General features: G+C 40.2%; 1 protein-coding gene across 1 annotated transcript in view; it reads left to right on the forward strand.

Moving 5' to 3' along the window:
• The window catches only part of LOC142297270 (IgGFc-binding protein-like), a 133,627-nt gene that overhangs the window by 4,221 nt on the left and 110,699 nt on the right, over window positions 1-18,707 (forward strand). The window contains exons 3-18 of the mRNA XM_075341525.1: window positions 3,399-3,640; window positions 3,825-4,108; window positions 4,852-5,129; window positions 5,357-5,952; window positions 6,049-6,625; window positions 7,425-7,627; window positions 7,714-8,094; window positions 8,512-8,795; window positions 8,901-9,172; window positions 9,260-9,382; window positions 10,722-10,766; window positions 12,349-12,489; window positions 12,580-12,836; window positions 14,375-14,456; window positions 15,302-15,367; window positions 17,684-17,755. Coding sequence (XP_075197640.1) covers window positions 3,399-3,640; window positions 3,825-4,108; window positions 4,852-5,129; window positions 5,357-5,952; window positions 6,049-6,625; window positions 7,425-7,627; window positions 7,714-8,094; window positions 8,512-8,795; window positions 8,901-9,172; window positions 9,260-9,382; window positions 10,722-10,766; window positions 12,349-12,489; window positions 12,580-12,836; window positions 14,375-14,456; window positions 15,302-15,367; window positions 17,684-17,755 — 3,903 coding nt within the window. The remainder of the gene's footprint in view (window positions 1-3,398; window positions 3,641-3,824; window positions 4,109-4,851; window positions 5,130-5,356; window positions 5,953-6,048; window positions 6,626-7,424; window positions 7,628-7,713; window positions 8,095-8,511; window positions 8,796-8,900; window positions 9,173-9,259; window positions 9,383-10,721; window positions 10,767-12,348; window positions 12,490-12,579; window positions 12,837-14,374; window positions 14,457-15,301; window positions 15,368-17,683; window positions 17,756-18,707) is intronic.

An 18,707-nucleotide genomic window follows, 5' to 3' on the forward strand; every position in this document is an offset into this window, starting at 1 on the left:
GATGGGCACAGGGGCTTTCCGCAGTTGAGCCTTCGGCTCGGAGGGAGTCGTCGGCTCCGGCTCGGAAAACTGCTCGGGGACTGTCTCTGGCACAATCTTCGGGGCCTTCCAAGGTAATGCCTCCGGTTTGTTACGGGCTCCGGCTACAGGTTGGTCCGCTGGGGCGGATGGGCTGGGTATCGCTACCGGTTGCGGTGGTAGCGGGCCTAGTGGCGGGGTCACGGCCTCCGAGACGGGTGGCGAGGGAGGCAACGGGGGGAGAGGGCTTGGACCGGGCCCCACAGCCGCGATGACCGGCCCTGCAAGGGCATCGGGACGTGGGTCACTCACCCTCCCTTTCTCCGCCTCCTCCTCGCGTCTCCGCACGGTGGCTACAACGTCCGCCATGTCGGCCTCCCACTCCCCCATGAGGAGCTGCATCTTCACCTGCAGCCGTTGATAGAGCTGCGCGGTCCGGATCTCCACCCACGCCGCGGTTCCAGGCGCGGGGGGTACGGTGTCGCGGGACGGCATCCACATGGTGTCTTCACTGTTTGCTTCCAGGAACGGTATTCTCGCAAGGTCCTGGCGTCCCTGCTTTTATAGCCGCAGCTACATGCGTCCAGCCACCATCGCGTCCCCCTTAGCTCTTTCCGGCCCCTCCTCTCTCGGGGCGGAGTTTTGGCCTTCGCGCCTCTACTGCTCGAGAAGACGCTCGAGCGGGAACTTTTCGCGCCAAAGATGGCGGCTTCTGAAATTTTCCTGCCGGATGCCTCCGGCGGTAACAAGGCGCACCTCTACCTGACGGCAGAGCGGTAGGATCCTGTTTGTGACGCCAAGTTGTCGCGGGCGGGGAGGAGGGTGTCAGCACACCGCGCTCACCCCTTCTGCTCGGGTCCGGCAGCTGCTCAGTGGTGGCTCGAGCGGTGGGCCGGATCCCGGGGTTTCTCGAGCGACACTCCTCGCCCGTGAGTGAAAGGGGGGGTTTTGTGGTTGGGTGTGGGGATTGTTATAGTTCGTGACGCCACCCACGGTTGTGGTGATTTCACCACCGCTGCTCAATATGGGGATCCCGGGGATGGTGATGCGGAGCAGCCAGTTGTTGTGTTGCCCCTCCGTGGGTAGGGGTTGGTGATCCCGGGGCCCAGTGGGGTGCAGGGGCGCAGGGGCAGCGCTGTGCCTTGCGGCACTGAGGTACTCACTCAGCCAGTAAACACGACACAGTTCTCGGTAAACAAACGGCTGGTTGGACGGGTCCCTCGGACGGTTCACGGTGCTGCGGTTCCCTGCAGTTAGCGGTGACGGTCTCTTCCCTGCACCTTTGAAATGTCTGTTTGGTAGCGGTGGATTCCCACCGGTTACCCGCTCCCCGACTGCAATCTGTGCCGGAGGAGCTCCACACTTTGCCCGCAGGCGCCGGCCCTGGGAAACTGGTGCCTTGGCGGTGGCGGTGTTTCCCCGTTGTGGTTGGACCTTTGCCGTCAATCAGGACTTGCTTGTTGGGGGATCTACGTCCCCTTCACTAACGGATTTAGTAATTTACAGCGACTCCAAGCCTTGCTGGGATCCGAAAGCCCCTGCTCTGGTGCTGACTGCCCTTTGTATACTGCTCCAGACCCCCGGATACACACAGCCTCCGTGGCCCTTCCAGCAACCTCCAGACAGTCCCACTGCAGATCTTCACCACTGTCTGCTGACCTTGCTGACTCCGTCTGGGCACACAGCCACAGACCAACTTCAGGCTTTCTTTCTTTACTGCTTTCTTCCTTCACTTTCACTTAGCTGTTTACTCTAACCCTGTCTAGACTACTCCTTCACTCTTGCCCTGCCTGGGCTCGACTCTCTCTTAGCTCCTCACTCCTGCTCCTCCCTGAGCTATCTCCTCTTCCTATCTCCTTCCACTTCCTCCTCCTGGACTCATCTGCACTCAAGCCCTGCCTGGGCTAATCTGCTGTTCACTCTCTCATGTCCCTCACTGGACTGCCTGGTTACTTCCTGCCTCCAGAGCTGTGAGCTCCTCGATGGGCGGAGCCAACCGCCTGGCCCACCCCCTGGTGTGCATCATCAGACTCCTGGAGGAAGGCAACAAGGATTTGTGGGTTAGCTGGTGTACCTACAGGGAATGTGGGGTGCGTGTGTGTTGTTATCTGTGTCCCCTGGCTTGCCCAGGGCGACACACTCGCTCTCTTTGTCTTTAAGGTAGAGAAGCAATTGTCAGAGATACCTGCAGCAGCTACTTCCTCTCTCTCATTTGAAAATACATGAAAATTTGGCTGAGCCTAGTGTTCATGTAAATGAGGGAGTTGGGAGAGATATCTGTCTCGCTGACAAACTTTCTGCTGACAGCTACCTGATGTAGGATGTGTGCTCAATATAGTAGAGAATCTGAACAGTTGCAAATAAAAAATATCTTTGTGTCAAAATTATTTCATAGTGTGCTAAGATTTCAAGGACTTGGGGTCTTTTTCCATGAACAGATAGGCTTCCAGCAAGGAGCATTGATTACTTATTGACTATACAGCAATCTCATGGGTGTTCGTTTGCTTTGATTTTCCATGTAAAAAAGTCATTCATCCCCTCTTCTCTAACACACATATTACATTATTATCAGCAGCACAATTTATGTTTACACAAGGGGACATGCTAATGATAAATGATAAATCGGAGTACCAACACAAAGAGATTCTTCATTGTTGGTAATCCTATAAGCACATATTGAGCATATAGAGGGCAAACTTTTCTTTTTACTTCCTTTTTACACCTATTACTTAGAGCAGGGGTCCACAACCTGCAGCTTGGTGCCACATGTCGCTTGTGGCTATACGCTGTTTACTACCTGGATGGATTGATGATCTAGCAATTAGCTATGAAGAGCAGGAGTCTAGATGGTGACTTTTGCAAGTAGACCCACACAGCAGAGCAGATCTGAATGGTGGGCATAGTGGGAAACGCTGGTTCATGATAAACTGTCTCAGTGTGATTTCTGCAGAAAAGCTTTGACTGTCATTATACTAGTAATGGGGGCTGTGGGTGTCACTACTGTGAAGGGCGGGAGCTCAATGTGGCTTGCAACCCTCTCTCAAAGCTGAATGTGACTCTCAGGAATAGAAAGGTTGGGGACCACTGACCCAGAGTAAAAAACTGTGGTGTAAGAGAGGATTCTATTCCAGTTTGGCACAACTAAGATATAAATAGTTACTCACCCATTTGAACTCACCTTATTAGGCCTCGGTTCCACTTGTATTTTGCATGGACGAGTGCAATCCGATCAGATTGCTCTCACTCTAGTGCAAAATTATGGGACAGTATCAATCTGCAATTGATTTCTCAAGTGATTTTAGCAGATATTCTATAGCACAAAAGTTTGCTATTACATAGTATATAAAGAAAATAAATGTTTTATATCATTTTATTCACAGGCTCTTGTGAAGTCAATGGAGATCCACACTATTACACCTTTGATAACCAAGTTCATCACTTTATGGGAACCTGCACATACACTTTATCAAAACTCTGTGAAGATGATGGAAATTTGCCATATTTCAATGTGGAAGCAGCTAATGAGCACAGAGGAGGAAATAATAGAGTATCCTATGTACAGTACGTGAATGTGGATGTACACGGACACCGGATCACATTAGAGCAGAACAGAGTAGTCAAGGTACTGTAAAGCTGATTTCTCCACATTCATAAATTTAAGAACCTAAATTTCCTATGGTGTGCCTGAAACAAAGTTCCAAATATATCAATTTTATCTTCTATAAATAACATTTCCGAGAGTCGAGCATATGATCTCAGCCAAAATAATTTAATATTTTTATCCTCTTATAATTTTGTAAATCCAGGTCAATGGAAACATTGTGACTGTACCACAAGCCCTTGAGCCGGGTATTAGCATATTCTTGAGTGGACATGATGTAGTAGTCACAACAGCATTTGGCCTGAACGTGAAATTTGATGGAAATCATAGAGTTGTAGTAACTATTCCACATGGATATGCAAATAAAGTGTGTGGACTATGTGGTAATTTTAATGGGAATAAGACTGACGACTTCCTAAACCCAGATGGAGAATTAGAGCCGGACTCCAACAGCCTTGGTAACAGTTGGCAAGTTGATAATGATACCAAGTAAGTCATTTTTATTTTAGGATTTTTTCACAAGTTAAAGATAATGTCCACCAATGGTAAAAACTTCAGCAAGTACTGCAGCTTGCCACACCCTAATGGTGTGTAATGTACATACTTTTTAAGATTAATCTCCATTTGCCACATTCAGTAGTTGCCACTTTATTTATTTATTATGCTTTATTTATATAGTGCCATTCGATTCTGCAGTGTTTTACATAAAATATCATCACTGTCCCCATTGGGACTCACAACTAAATTTCCTGTCAGTATCACTTTGGAGTGTGGGAGGAAATACACACAAACACAGAGAGAACAGACAAACTCCTTGCATACATTGTCTTTTGTGGGATTTATACCCAAGTCCCAAGAACTGATAAGCAGCAGTGCTGACCACTGAGCCAACATGCTGCCCATGACCTCAAGCATGCAGTCATGTGCCATCTAGAGTCTCAGGCAGGGCTCTCAATAAAACATTGAAAGAAGTGCCTGAGATTCTAATCGGCAAATTGATTGTAATATGCAAATTGGATTCATTTGTTTATGTGACAACTGCTGGAACTAACAACTGGAGCTAAATCCTAATGGTGTTATGATTTTGTAGTGTTTGCAAATATTTAACCAGGACAACTCCTTTATATTTTGATAAAATAATAGTTAGTGTATGTATTTCTCAATTGTCAGTCCCAGAATTCTATTTCTATTCAAAATTATTCTAACTTATGTGAATTATCAATTTGCTATAGATGTACTCCTGGACCTGAAGGTCCCCCTCCCTGCTCGGATGATGACAAAGTCACAATTTCCAGCAACAGCTTCTGTGGACTAATCACTGACAAGAATGGTCCATTTAAAGACTGTCATGGTGTCGTAGATCCACTGGTCTACTTTAATAACTGTGTCTTTGACCTTTGTGAACTGAATCTGGATCCCGGTACCCTGTGCGACAGTCTTCAGTCATATGCACAGTCTTGTCAATCTAATGGAGTTGTGATAGGACCATGGAGAAATGAAACTTTTTGCCGTAAGCACAACATAAATACTCTCTTACATTCTCTGCTTTCTTGATGTAATGCTCAAATTCTAATGTTTGTCTAAGTATTATGTAGTATATAAATAAATTAAATATGCAGGAAACATAGATATAAAGTCCTGAAAGCTTCAGTGGCTTATATGAAAGGCAATAAATAAGTATTGTGAATATCCATTCATGTTTTTTTAGTCATATATTTATTTACTTTTGTTTTACAGCTCTAAAGTGTCCACAAAACAGCCATTTTGAACCATGTGGCACAGCCTGTCCTGCAACTTGTGTGAATCCAGTATCTCCATCTAATTGCAATCTGCCTTGCACTGAATCATGTATATGTGATCCTGGCTATGTTTTGCACAACAAGGAATGTGTGCCCAGTCTTCAATGTGGATGTTGGGAAAATGATAAGCATTATCCCGTCGGATCAGAATTTTGGACAGATGACACTTGCACCACAAAATGCAGATGTCCTTCATCTGGAGGTGGCTTAGTCTGTAAGAGCGACTCATGCTCCAGTGACCAATACTGTTCAGTGACAAATGGCATTCCTGGCTGCGTTTATTACAGTTATGGCATCTGCAGAGTCCACAATGACCCTCATTATGAAACATTTGACAAGCAGACCCATCACTTCATGGGTTTGTGCACATACACGCTCTCCAAATTATGCACTAACTCCTCATTACCATACTTTAATGTGGAAGCCAAGAATGTGCATAGGGGAAATCCATCAGTCTCTTATGTGCAGAGAGTGATTGTTGACGTTTATGGCTACCGAATACAGATTGTAAACAAAGAAAAATCCCGCATTTTGGTAAGACAAATACATTTATACTCAATGCTTTGATGGTTTATGTCTGTTTTCTAATAAATATATGACTCCATCAATCATCAATGTCATTCATTGCAGGTTGATGACGTGTGGAGAACTCTTCCTGTCATATTGAATGGAGGGGCAGTAAAAGTGGAATTAAGTGGAAGATATGTAGTTTTAGAAACAGATTTCAAACTCAGAGTTGCTTACGATACTGACCATACCGTGGAATTGAAATTACCTGATCCATTTTCTGGAGAAGTGTGTGGCATGTGTGGTAACTACAACAATCACCGGCCAGATGACTTCCTTATGCCCAATGGACAATTGGCCCCAAATTCTAATGAATTAGGAAACAGTTGGATAGTCTACGACAAAAATGATCCATCCTGCACAGACCAACCACCTCCACCTCCACCCCCAACATGTCCCCCAGAGGACGAGAACCGGTATGAAAGTGACGCATTCTGTGGTTTACTAACAAATAAAGATGGGCTGTTCAGTGTATGTCATGCAGTTGTCGATCCGGAGAGCTTCTTTGAAAGCTGTGTTTTTGATCTCTGCGCATTAAATGGAGGCAAAGATATTTTGTGCAGTGCTTTACAAGCATATGCTGATGCCTGTCAGAAAGAAGGAGTCACCATTCCAAACTGGAGGAACATTACATCTTGCGGTATGTATTGCTAGTACAAATTGTAAAAATGTTGCAAAAGCTAGTTCTAAGAGTAAAATATATTTAAGTCTACTGTCCGATTAAAAAATCAGCCATCACACTGACAGTACTAGGATAAATGTTATTCAGTAGGGCTGTTCAGATGATGTTTTTTTAAAAAAGGACCGAATATCCATATTAAAAATATCACATCATGCACTTTTCTCTTCTATATTACAGATGAAATTCTATTAATGAAGTCTATGAGTTTATAAAAAATCTGATCCCAAGTGGATTAATCTTATAGCTAGAGTTAAGCGAAATTTGAAATATTCGTATTCACGATACTCGTAACAAGTACTGTGTAATACTCACAAATTTGTTCCGAATAGCGAGTACAATGAAAGTCAATGGGATATGCAAGTAATTTTCTGCTAATTGGGAAATGCGAGTAATTTTGTGCTGGAGTCCAGCAGAAAATTACTCGCATTTCCCATTAACTTGCATTGTGCTCGCTATTCGGAACGAATATGTGAGTATTACACAGTACTCATTACGAGTATCGCAAATACGAATATTTCGAAACTCGCTCAATTCTACTTATAGGATCTGATTTCTAAGGATATGTTCTAGTTCTTAGCATAGGAAGCTGTATTTGTTCTGGTAAATATTATTCACTGTTTATGTACAAAAACAAATGCCATATGGAGACCATTGACAATAGAGATGAAAAGTGTTACTTTTTTTGTGTACAAAAATGTGATTTTTTTTTTATATGGTTAAATTAACTTAACCTATTTTTTTGTATTGGAATTGACAGGAGGTATTGAATGTCCAAGTAATAGCGAGTACAATGAGTGTATGACCGCATGTCCAGCAACCTGCTTGGATCCACAGGCTCCAGAGAAATGCACCTCTCCCTGTGTGGAAGGATGTCAGTGTAAAGACGGGTTTATTCTCAGTGGAGGAGTTTGCATTACTAAATCACAGTGTGGATGTTGGTACAATGACCAGTATTACAATGTAAGTGTCCCATGGAATATTTGATCCTTTTTTTGTGCTCTTTTGCCTCTTTTCTGTTGCTGAAGTTATGTGCATTTTTTTTATAGAAAGGTGATGAATTCATTGAAGGAAACTGTGTGAGGAGATGTCAATGTCAGGAAAACAGCATTATCTCATGTTTACCTATGTCTTGCCCAGAAGATGAAATCTGTAAGGCCCAAAATGGATTATTGGGTTGCTACCCACCAAGCACATCAATCTGCCACATATATGGAGACCCCCACTACTCCACCTTTGATGGCACACTTCACCATTTCCAAGGATCTTGTAACTACACCGTATCAGAGACCTGTGCCAATACATCACACAGTTTTAGTGTCACCACGCGCAATGAGCACAGAGGGAACCCAAGCTGGACCGCTATAAATTCTGTGGCTCTGACTGTGGACGGTGTGCACATCCGGATCGAGAAGAACAATATTGTGCATGTAAGTCAAACTACTTCATTACAGGTCTACCCAGTTTATACTGTAACAGAATAGAACTCTGTTAATAAAAAAAAACACTTGTATACCCATAACATTGCACATAGTCTATAGTTTTACTTACCCTATAGTCAGCTTACAATTTTTGAGAAAAAAATGTGTTCTAATCTTTTTAAATATTTAGTAGTTTTTGTTACATAGAAGCAGACAGCCTTCTGGTTCTGTAATGATTAATATCAGTTTGCAGTTTTGCAATACTCTACTGTAATATTTGCATTTTTTTTTAATGTTTGCAATAATTTTTCCTTTGACAATAATGGAGTAAAATACAAATGGGCAGATTAAAGTTGGCGCTGTTATTATTCAAGTAGATGTTTTCTTAGCTAAATATTATAGTTCTTCTCTATCTTTGCTTTTCAGGTTAACAATGTGTCAGTTACTCTTCCTACGGACGTGTCTGGCATAAGCATCATAAGAAGTGGCCAGTATGTAGTGGTTAATACCAACTTTGGACTCCAGATTAAATTCAATGGAGATCATGAATTATTTGTTATAGTGAGTGAGAAATACAAAGACAAATTGTGTGGACTGTGTGGCACATACAATGATAATCGGTTTGATGACTTCACGACACTTAATGGCAGCATTGTAACTGATGTCAATGACTTTGGAAACAGCTGGCAAGTACCAGACAATGGATGGCCGTGAGTATTTTTTTTATTCTATCTGTCCATTTGACTGTTCATTTGTCCATATATTTATTATTTTAGAATGTGAGTTCTAACTTTGCCATATTTTCATTTCTCTAGGTGTGACTCTAATCCTCCTCCTCCACCTACATGCCTTCCCAACATAGAGCAAGAGGCTGAGGCCAAGTGTGAAATAATAAATCTGCTCAATGGCCCCTTTGCACAGTGTCATGCTCTCATTCCACCTTATCAATACTTTGAGAGCTGCGTGTATGACCAATGCGCGACAGGAGGGAATGATGATTATTTCTGCAGCTCACTAGAGTTTTATGCTGCAGCATGTGAAGCCATAGGAGTCATTCTTGGAGATTGGAGAAAAGAAGCTAATTGTGGTAAGATGTGAATTCCTTTTTATCACTATGTGTTATTAATTATGTTATGTTGTATTTTATGACATAAATATTATTTTTGCTTATTAGAAGTGATAACAAGCACAAGTCCACCCAAAACCACCACCACTGCTACTACAACAACAACTACTACTATTCCTCCTACAACTATTGGTTGCGACACAGTAGGAACCACGACTTCAACTACACCAGGTAACATGCCCTCAAAATATTAAAATCTGAAAAAAGTCAACATCTTATTTTTTGTGCAATATTTTTTACCTCTCTAGTCACTATTAAATACAAATAAAATTTGTTACATTTGATTCTTGAAGATTGGTTGTTGAAACTCCATGACAAAAACTCACTGTGGCTATTTCATTTTACCAGAAATCTGACATATATTTGTTCAACTCCGCAATTGGGCAAAAATATTGTGACTTTACACATTTACACTTAAGTCTCGGCCAGCTATGCCAACATGGCTTTGCTTTGTGTGGGATAGGTGTGGTCACACCAACCTGTCAAATTCATTATAAGTTACACAACTAGAGAGGCGTAGCTTACTCCAGAAACGTACATTAGCTTCCAGCTTGCATACTTTTCTGTCAGCAATGCAAGCTGGGTACCAGATGTACCTGATTCATCGCTGCTTAACCCTAGAACGCATACCTGGGGCCTCGCAGGCCTGCTAGGTCACTTGTTTTCTATGGTAGATTTCTATGGTTGCGCATTCTAGGTTAATGAATCAGGTCAGTGCAATCCACCGAGTGCTTCATTAAGACTGACATGGGCTACACTAATCTTAAGGAATCACTCCCATGGTCTATGGCCAGCTTAGATGCTTTTTTCTCTAATATTTATGGAAAATATGAGTGGTTATCTTTTACTTTTTATAGATTACATCAGTTCAACATCAAATGTTTCTCTCTTTACTACTTCTACTACTATGTCTAAACCAACAAGCTCCACTGTCCAATCCACTTCTACACCTACAACTGTGACATTTTTTTTTAAAATCTGATATCGTTGCCTTATCCACCCCGACAAAAAGAGCCCCAATACAATCTGCACCAATTTCTCCATCATGCACTCTAGGCAACAGAACAAATATTGCTGAATAAAAATTATAAGTTCTTCTATTCGTAAAATATAGTTAAAGTTTTGCTGGAAAAGACAAAAGGCACAAGTTGGTGTCTTATCCTCGTGGTACCAGAATAAATAATAGGGAAAAGCTCACCTGGGGTAGTTGTGAGGGTCACAACTACCATATAGCAGAAAAGATTACCATGATGGCTGCTGCAGACCCTGAGCATGAATTGGTCATCTCCTCCTTCCACATGGCAACGCGGGTTTTAGCCCTTTCTTTCTACTCCACGCATACCAATTCATAAAATATAATGATAATTGATATAACCTATGCTAGGTTACATCTTGAAGATTGAGATTCATTTACATATTGCAGTTCAACTACATTTATTATTCAATTGCCATGACCATACTAAATTCTTATTTTGTTAAAAGTCAATATTTTTATCCTTTCATTTTTTAGATAAACCTACAACTCCTCCAAAACCAATTGTTTCAACAACACCAGGTAAGAAGAGGAACTATAGTATCTGTTGAAGATCTCGATAATTAGATTATTCTTCTAAAATTAGGTTTAATTAAATATATTTACATAAATTTTATCTAAAGGCCACACTATAAAGTTCCCAATTTATAATTGCATTTGCACCATTTTTTTAGTTAGATTTTTGTGTTGTAATCGAATTTTTCTTTTATACGTAATTCTTTTAATTTGCATCTTTTTTTGAGTCACTTTTTTATGTCTTCTTTAACTTTTTTTTTTTTTAGATTCCAATGTGGGTGGGGTTTTTGTTTCTGTTGTTTTCAACTGATTTGTCATTTGAAACTTTTCCAAAAGTCGCAATATATTTATGTAAACATAATCAAGTCTCCTACTGAGCCTTATGTATACCAGAAATGTTTGCACAATTTTTACAACTTATTGCAAAATATGCAACTTCTCCTATCAGGGTTATGTGCACATGTTAAGTATTTGCTGCAAGAATTTCTGAATATTTTCGTCACCTTTTTTTTTTACATGTTTTTTTGTTGCACATTTTTCCCATTTATTAAAATAGTGAAAATCTGCAGTAAAAACACTGAAAAAATGGACATGTTCCAGATTTAAATCTGCACCATCTCTGCCGGTTAAAAATAAATAACATGTGCACGAGTCTTTAGGAATAACATTCACTTTGCGAAAGTACCAAATCTTTCAAATTTTATGATAAACATATGCAGAAAAAATGCAACAAAAATGCAATGTGTACAAAGACCCCAAAGGCCGCTTTACACACTGTGACATCGCTAGCGATGTCGCTAGTGGTCACACCCGCCCGCGTCATGCGTGCATCATGAGCAAATCACTGCCCGTGGAAAACAATATCGCTAGTACGCATCACACGCACATACCTTCCTAACGACGTCACTGTGGCCGGCGAACAAACTCTTTTTTACGGGGGAGGTTGTTCGTGCGGCTTCACAGCGACGTCACACAGCGGGCCACCAATAGAATCGGAGGGGCGGTGACCAGCCGCATTAACGTCACTCCAACCTCGTTGCCGGAGGATGCAGGAATGCTGTTGTTTGTCATTCCCGGGGTGTCACACGTAGCGATTTGGACAAACAACCTGCGTCCAAAATGAGCAACGATATTTGGGAAAGGAACAGCGTGTCAACAATCAACGATTTTTGCCATTTTTCAGATCGTTAGTGGTTGCTCGTAGGTGTCACATACATCAACGTCGCTAACGAGGCCGGATGTGCGTCACGAATTCCATGACCCCAGCGATATCTCGTTAGCCATGTCATTGCATGTAAAGTGTTCTTAAGAGTTGCAAAAAATGTTAAGGACAGAAATATTGACAATTTTAGACTTTGCACAAAATTCCTGAACCGTGAGAACTCATTTAAAGAATTAGATGCAAAAAACAGCAAGTAAATTACACAAGAGAAATGAGAAAAAAAGTGACTTAAAGAAAGTGCAAGTTATTAATCTGGCCTAAAGAGTTAAGTCACTTTTTTTTAAAAAAAAAATCTTCTGTAATTTCTGTAAATACACACATATGTGACAATTTAATACATGTTTGTATTTGTTCTTCCATATTCAGACAAATGTCAAATAGGCTGCTCTTTTGATACTGATTTCTGTAACTGGAAGCAATCAAAGTCAGATAACATTGACTGGATACGCTGGAGAGGAGCTACACCATCGGATCTCACTGGACCTTCCTTTGACCACACAACAGGAGGTATTGGTCTTTCTTCTAGAAGAGTTACAAACTGTATTCAAAATTAGAACCATTCCGTTCCCCAAGGTTATACTTGAATTCTTATTACAGATGGATATTATCTCTACATTGATGGTCAAAAGTCAAAAGAAGGAGACTTGGCAAGATTGGAAAGCCCTGCTAATTGTTTCACTGGGTACCAGTGTCTCCGGTTCTGGTACCACATGTATGGAGTTGCAGAATACATGGAGTTGATTGTGGCTGTCTTAAGAGACGATGGTATAGAAGAAGTGGTCTTCCTAGATGGCAGTTATGGGGATATGTGGCATTTAGAAGAGATTTTCTTGCCTGACAGTGACATCATCCAGGTAATGTTGTGTTTTTTTCATTTTGTTTTTATTTCTTACTATTTATACATGATTAGCAACTAGGAGAGTAAAACTTACATATACAGTATACACTTATTTTCATTAGATCTACAAATGTACACTTTCTATGCCACCAATATTTATAAGATGTGTAATAAACACGTGGGAGGCCTCAAGAGATTTCTATTTAAGTTTTTATTTAAGACTATTTACACAATAATTTGCACAATAAACAAACATTTTCCTTTCAAACTTTTAGTACATTGGTGTACTGCCCTTTCCTCCATAAAAGTATCTGTCATTATCACCGTTTAGTGGAAACACAGTCAGTATGAATTAGAGAAAGGCTCTGTTATTGCAGCCAGGTATATTTTACTTTGAAGTGCTGCAGGGTTTAAGAAAAAACATACGTTAACTCACTCATGTAACTGGGCAATGATGCCACTAGGTGGACTAGTCCAAGAGGTAGGTCCCTGGCAGATTCTCCCCACCCTGCTTGCTCCCCTTGAATGACAGATCTATCTTCATACACAACTATAGGGCAACACTTGTCAGTCTAGGGAAGTGGGGAAGGGAGAACCTGTCTCTTGGACTAGTCATCCCAGTTGAATCATCACTGCTGTTTCAAAGTATGTTTTCCATGAAACACAGCAGAGTGTAAAATACATGGATGCAACTAAGATTGTCTCTGATTCTTGCTATTTGTGGTCCATACAGCATGAATCAGCTCATAGGTTCCTTTCAAGTTTGTAATGATTATCTTGTAAACATTCAATCAAATAATAATGTTCATTACTTTTAAAATGCCCAGTTAAAGGGATATTCCCATCTCCAAGATCCTGTTCCATTATGTCGTAAGTATAATAATAATAATAAAAATAATAGTATTATCAAATACCTCCTATTATAAATGTAGTATAGTGCTTCTGATTCACTATGTCACTTACCTCATGTACAGGACCTTAGGTATCCATGGTTACAACCACGCATACAGTCACAGGTAATTAGTTAGTTGCTCATGATCATAACCATGGATACCTAAGTTCCTGCAATGCCCTGAACATGAGGTAAGCGACATAGTAAATCAGGAGAGCTATACTGCATTTCTAATTGGTGGTATGTGCTAATGTTATTATGCCTACTACTTATAGGGATAGGATGTTGCAGATTGGAATAACCCTTTAAGAAGTTCTCATTTCATTTTACTAAATGAATGTAAGGCATTATCCTATTTCTGTAGACTGGAGCTTCATTTGATGGCTTTAACCAATCACATTCAATGCTGTATGAACCCATGAAAAACCTATCAACTTGTTACAGAAGCTACTAAATTATTTATTCTAAAAAGGCTAAAGCTCTGTTGAATATTCATGAGCAGCAAATGTAATTAAATGCTCAGAATACATTCAGTTGGATTACAGAAAGGGCTGTAGGAAGACAATCACCTTCTCATAGTGCAGAAAATTTACATTGTACTCATTGATCATGATTTCACAAAAACAAGAGCATATTAAATCCTATATATGTTATGTTTTCAGATTTTCATTGACGGCAGGATAGGAGAAGACTATCGCAGTGATGTGGCCATAGATGACATCTCTCTTACACCTGGATATTGTGGTAAGTAATGAGTTAATCATTTTTATGACCATAAATTACATTTTGTATAGAGAAAATATGTATTACCTCTATCTACCAGACCATTTGCCACAGTTCATGATCAGACAGATTTTCTTTATTTTTTGTACATGCAGTTTCAAAAGCTCTAAAAACGTTTCATGTTCAGGTATTTGAAAAAGTTTTGCTTCTTTTTTTCATGAAACATGGGTTTTAATTTTTGTTATTTATATTCCCCATCTCAAAGAAAAAATAAAGAAGTAAAAATGTGTGTGTTTTTCACATTGTTTACATTTTTCATGGCCTCAAAGAACCAATCTAAAGATTTTAAACAGTGTTCCCTTAACCTCATCAATTATTTTTATATATTGGATGCATGTATATTTTGACAGGGGAGGGCTAGAAAAAGTAATTCATATTGGAAGAAACTTTTTTATTTGTCTTATTTTTTCTAATTTTTATCATTTATTTCACACTTTCACTGTCACTTTGACCTTAAAGGTAATAAAAACCCTTTGTATAGGTGTATATAAAATGTAAATACAATTTTGTTATTGCAGATATCTATTGATTTTTTTCTATCGTAATGATTTAGAGTTTTGCCATATTTTTTCTATTAGTAGAATTATTGCATAGAAATGTACTGTTTATTTTACTTTAGTTCAGAAGGGTTAGTGCCAACTGACAAGGATGAGTGATAGGAAGGGGTAATAATAATAATAATAATAATAATAATAATAAAAATAATACAAATTTCCCATTTGTTGGATTATTGTGGAATTAAATTATTTCAAAAACCATACTGTAATGGTAATGATTGCTAATCATGCCAATAATTGTTTTTTTAGTAAAAGCACCAACTACAACTACTACCACAACTACCACCACCACCGCAAAAACTTCAACACCATCAGGTATGGAGCAATAATATATTGTGACGTGCACTAATGTTCTTCATTAAGTTATGGTTTCATTAATCCCTTAACAAACCCTGATATAACTGTACATCACACTTATGGTGTGTGTATGTGTGTGGAGCGGGCTCAGTTCCCATATCAAGCAGGTGCAGGCTATATTACACAACAAGCATCTGTTTTGTAATAGCAGCGACTGAAGTTCGCTCATATCACTTAAAGCGTAACCGTAATTTTATTTATTTTTTCACAAATCAATAGCACACATGAAAATAAGTGACTTTGTAATAATCTTATCAGACAAATCTGCTTCTTTCTCTGCCAAAATTAATCAATCGTTATCAAAATTCTCAATTCTGAGGTAAAATCTATATTCAGTGAAGACTTTCCCATTACTGAGATAGGAGATTAGAGCTGCTACTGATGAGATTTATAATCTTTATTGAAGATCACACACAAGACTTAATCATCACAGATTAAAATCTACCAAAAGAGTAAAGGGGGAGTACAAGATGTATTATGGAACAGTGAGTAGTAAATCACTTCCCAATCCTATTCACTCCTCATCTACCCACAGTATTACAAATTAATTGACTAAAAGGGACAAAAAGACCCTAACATGAGTTGGTAATAAAGTAGAAATGAGGGGGTGATAGGACAGTTAATAAAAATTCATATTAACCCACAATAAGTTCTATAGTGAAAGTGCACAGGGCCAAAAAGGGTTCCTACAAATTCATGAAGTCCACAGACCTAGATGGGAGGATAACAAAATAATTAGGAAGGATATAGACTTCATGATGTACCACAGTCCACCAGAAGGTGCAAAAATATGTTACTGGAGAAGGTCAATATCGAGAAAAGATAGTGATGTGGATATAAGGGAGGCATAGAATTAGTAAAAAAGAGGTCCATAAACGTTACCTAAAGTGCTGGTGCAATGGAAAGGAACCAAATCTGTTTTCAGTGAAGACTTTCCCTTTACTGAGATAAGAGATGAGAGCTGCTACTGATGAGATTCTATGTGGATAGAAGAGGGATAATGTGGCGGAGCTCTGCCTTTATCTCCTCCCTCTGCCTGTATCTCCTCCCTCTGCCTGTATCTCCGCCCTCTGCCTTTATCTCCTCCCTCTGCCTGTATCTCCTCCCTCTGCCTGTATCTCCGCCCTCTGCCTTTATCTCCTCCCTCTGCCTTTTGCTCCTCCCTCATCCCATTGTCAGAGAATCTCATCAGGAACAACTGCCATCTCCTATCTCAGTAATGGGAAAGTCTTCACTGAATTCAGATTTACTTAAAAACTTAGAGTTTTGCTATTGACATCAATTCTGGCAGAGAAAAAAAGCAAATTTGTTTGATAAGATTATTACAAAGTTGATTATTTTCATGTGTACTATTGATTTATTAAATAAAAAGTAAAACGACGGTTACACTTTAAATAGTTTTGTAACTTGACATTTAAATGATGAAGTGTAGTTGAACTTGAACATTAAATTATGAAGTGATATTTAAAGTATCCATTGTAAAGAAAGAAACAGAAGTCTTTTCATCATGATTTATTATTCAACTGATTACATCCACACTGTAACAAAAGCAAAGTTGTAGCTCTGCATTCCTTCTCCCAGAGAAAAAACATCCAGTTCACTGCCCTTACCCTATCTCTAAACCTACTGGTCAAGGCTGAGTGGCTTGTTGAAATAACTTAAAGAGAATCTGTCAGCAAGTTTTTGCTATGTAATCTGAAGGCAGCAGGAAATAAGGGTTGAAATACAGGTTTAAGCAGTGTAATTTATTAGGCTGTGTGCTGTTGTATACTTACAGTGAAGGTTTTATCACTATGACATTATCATTCTTGGGACTAGCTGACTGCTGCCAAGTGATCTGGCCACACCGCCCTCTGATAAGCAGCTCAATGTCAATAGATATTGTACACTGGGCTGTGGTGTGAGCAGGGGCAACTTTCTGAGCTTTGCTTCATGTTACATCTAAGAAATCTGGTTGTGTCTTATCTACTGCACCCAAGAAACTAAGAGGTATATCATTAGAATCGATATTTTTTTTACATTATGCTGCTCTCAGATGAGGCAGCAAAAACCTGGTTTCCTTAAATTCCCTTCCCCTGTCCTCCAGAACCCAGGGCACATGTCCCATAAGCCCAGTCTTATTTATGCCAATGTGAAAAGATTTAGAACCTTCAAAAAAGAATGCGTGACCATAGCTCAAGAATTATGATTTTGCACTTTTCTTAGACTGTACATATTATTATTAATCCTGTGTGAGAGCACTATCTTTATATTATATTTTCTTTTTTTATATAGTCTTTCCATGTATAACAACCACAAGTACTAGCACTACTACAACCACAACTGCAAGCACTATAACGGCTACAGGTAAATACATACAATACAAATTGTGCAATATAAATACATACAATTTTATGATCAATACTAAACCTATGGCCGGTTTGTCACATTTGTAAAGCACGGACTGTATTTTGACTACTATACCCAGTTCGACTACAGAGTCTCCCGATATGAACTAACTGTCTTAGACCCGCAACACACATCCGTTTAATTTGTACGTGTGTGGTACGTATTTGCACGTACCGGAGACACGTACACACGGAGACCCATGTTATTCAATGGTGGATGGCACACACACGTAAAATCACACGGAACGTGTGACCCTGTGGTAAGTACGTGTGTGCGCTTTTCTACACAGACGACATGTCCGTTTTTGCCCAGCAGCACGCAGGCACGGACCCGCTTTAGTCTATGGGTCAGTGCCTGCACGTACCGCACACGGAGTATGTCCGTGTTCAGCACGTTTCATGTGTGTGCGTTTTTACACTAGCGATCTTATTTTTTGTTTTTTTTAAATTAAAGTCAGTATACTTACCTTTTTTCTGCTGTTCTCAGTCATACTTACATTGGCGCTCGGTTTTTTCTTCCTCTGGCTCATACCGCTCCCCGAACACCAGTGCGGCGAGGAACAGCTGTGCAGAGAATACGCGGCAACAATTACTTTGAATATGCCGGCCGCTCATTAATCAATTTCGTATTCCCTGCTTTCCCCACCCACAGACGCCTGTGATTGGTTGCAGTCAGACACCCCCCCCACGCTGAGTGACAGCTGTCTCACTGCACCCAATCACAGCAGCCGGTGGGCGTGTCTACACTGTGCAGGAAAAGAAATAAATAAATAATTAAAAAAAACGGCGTGCGGTCCCCCCCAATTTTAATACCAGCCAGATAAAGCCATACGGCTGAAGGCTGATATTCTCAGGATGGGGAGCCCCACGTTATGGGGAGCCCCCCAGCCTAACAATATCAGTCAGCAGCC

This window comes from Anomaloglossus baeobatrachus, chromosome 3, assembly GCF_048569485.1.
Source record: "Anomaloglossus baeobatrachus isolate aAnoBae1 chromosome 3, aAnoBae1.hap1, whole genome shotgun sequence".
Classification (NCBI taxonomy): Eukaryota; Metazoa; Chordata; class Amphibia; order Anura; family Aromobatidae; genus Anomaloglossus; species Anomaloglossus baeobatrachus.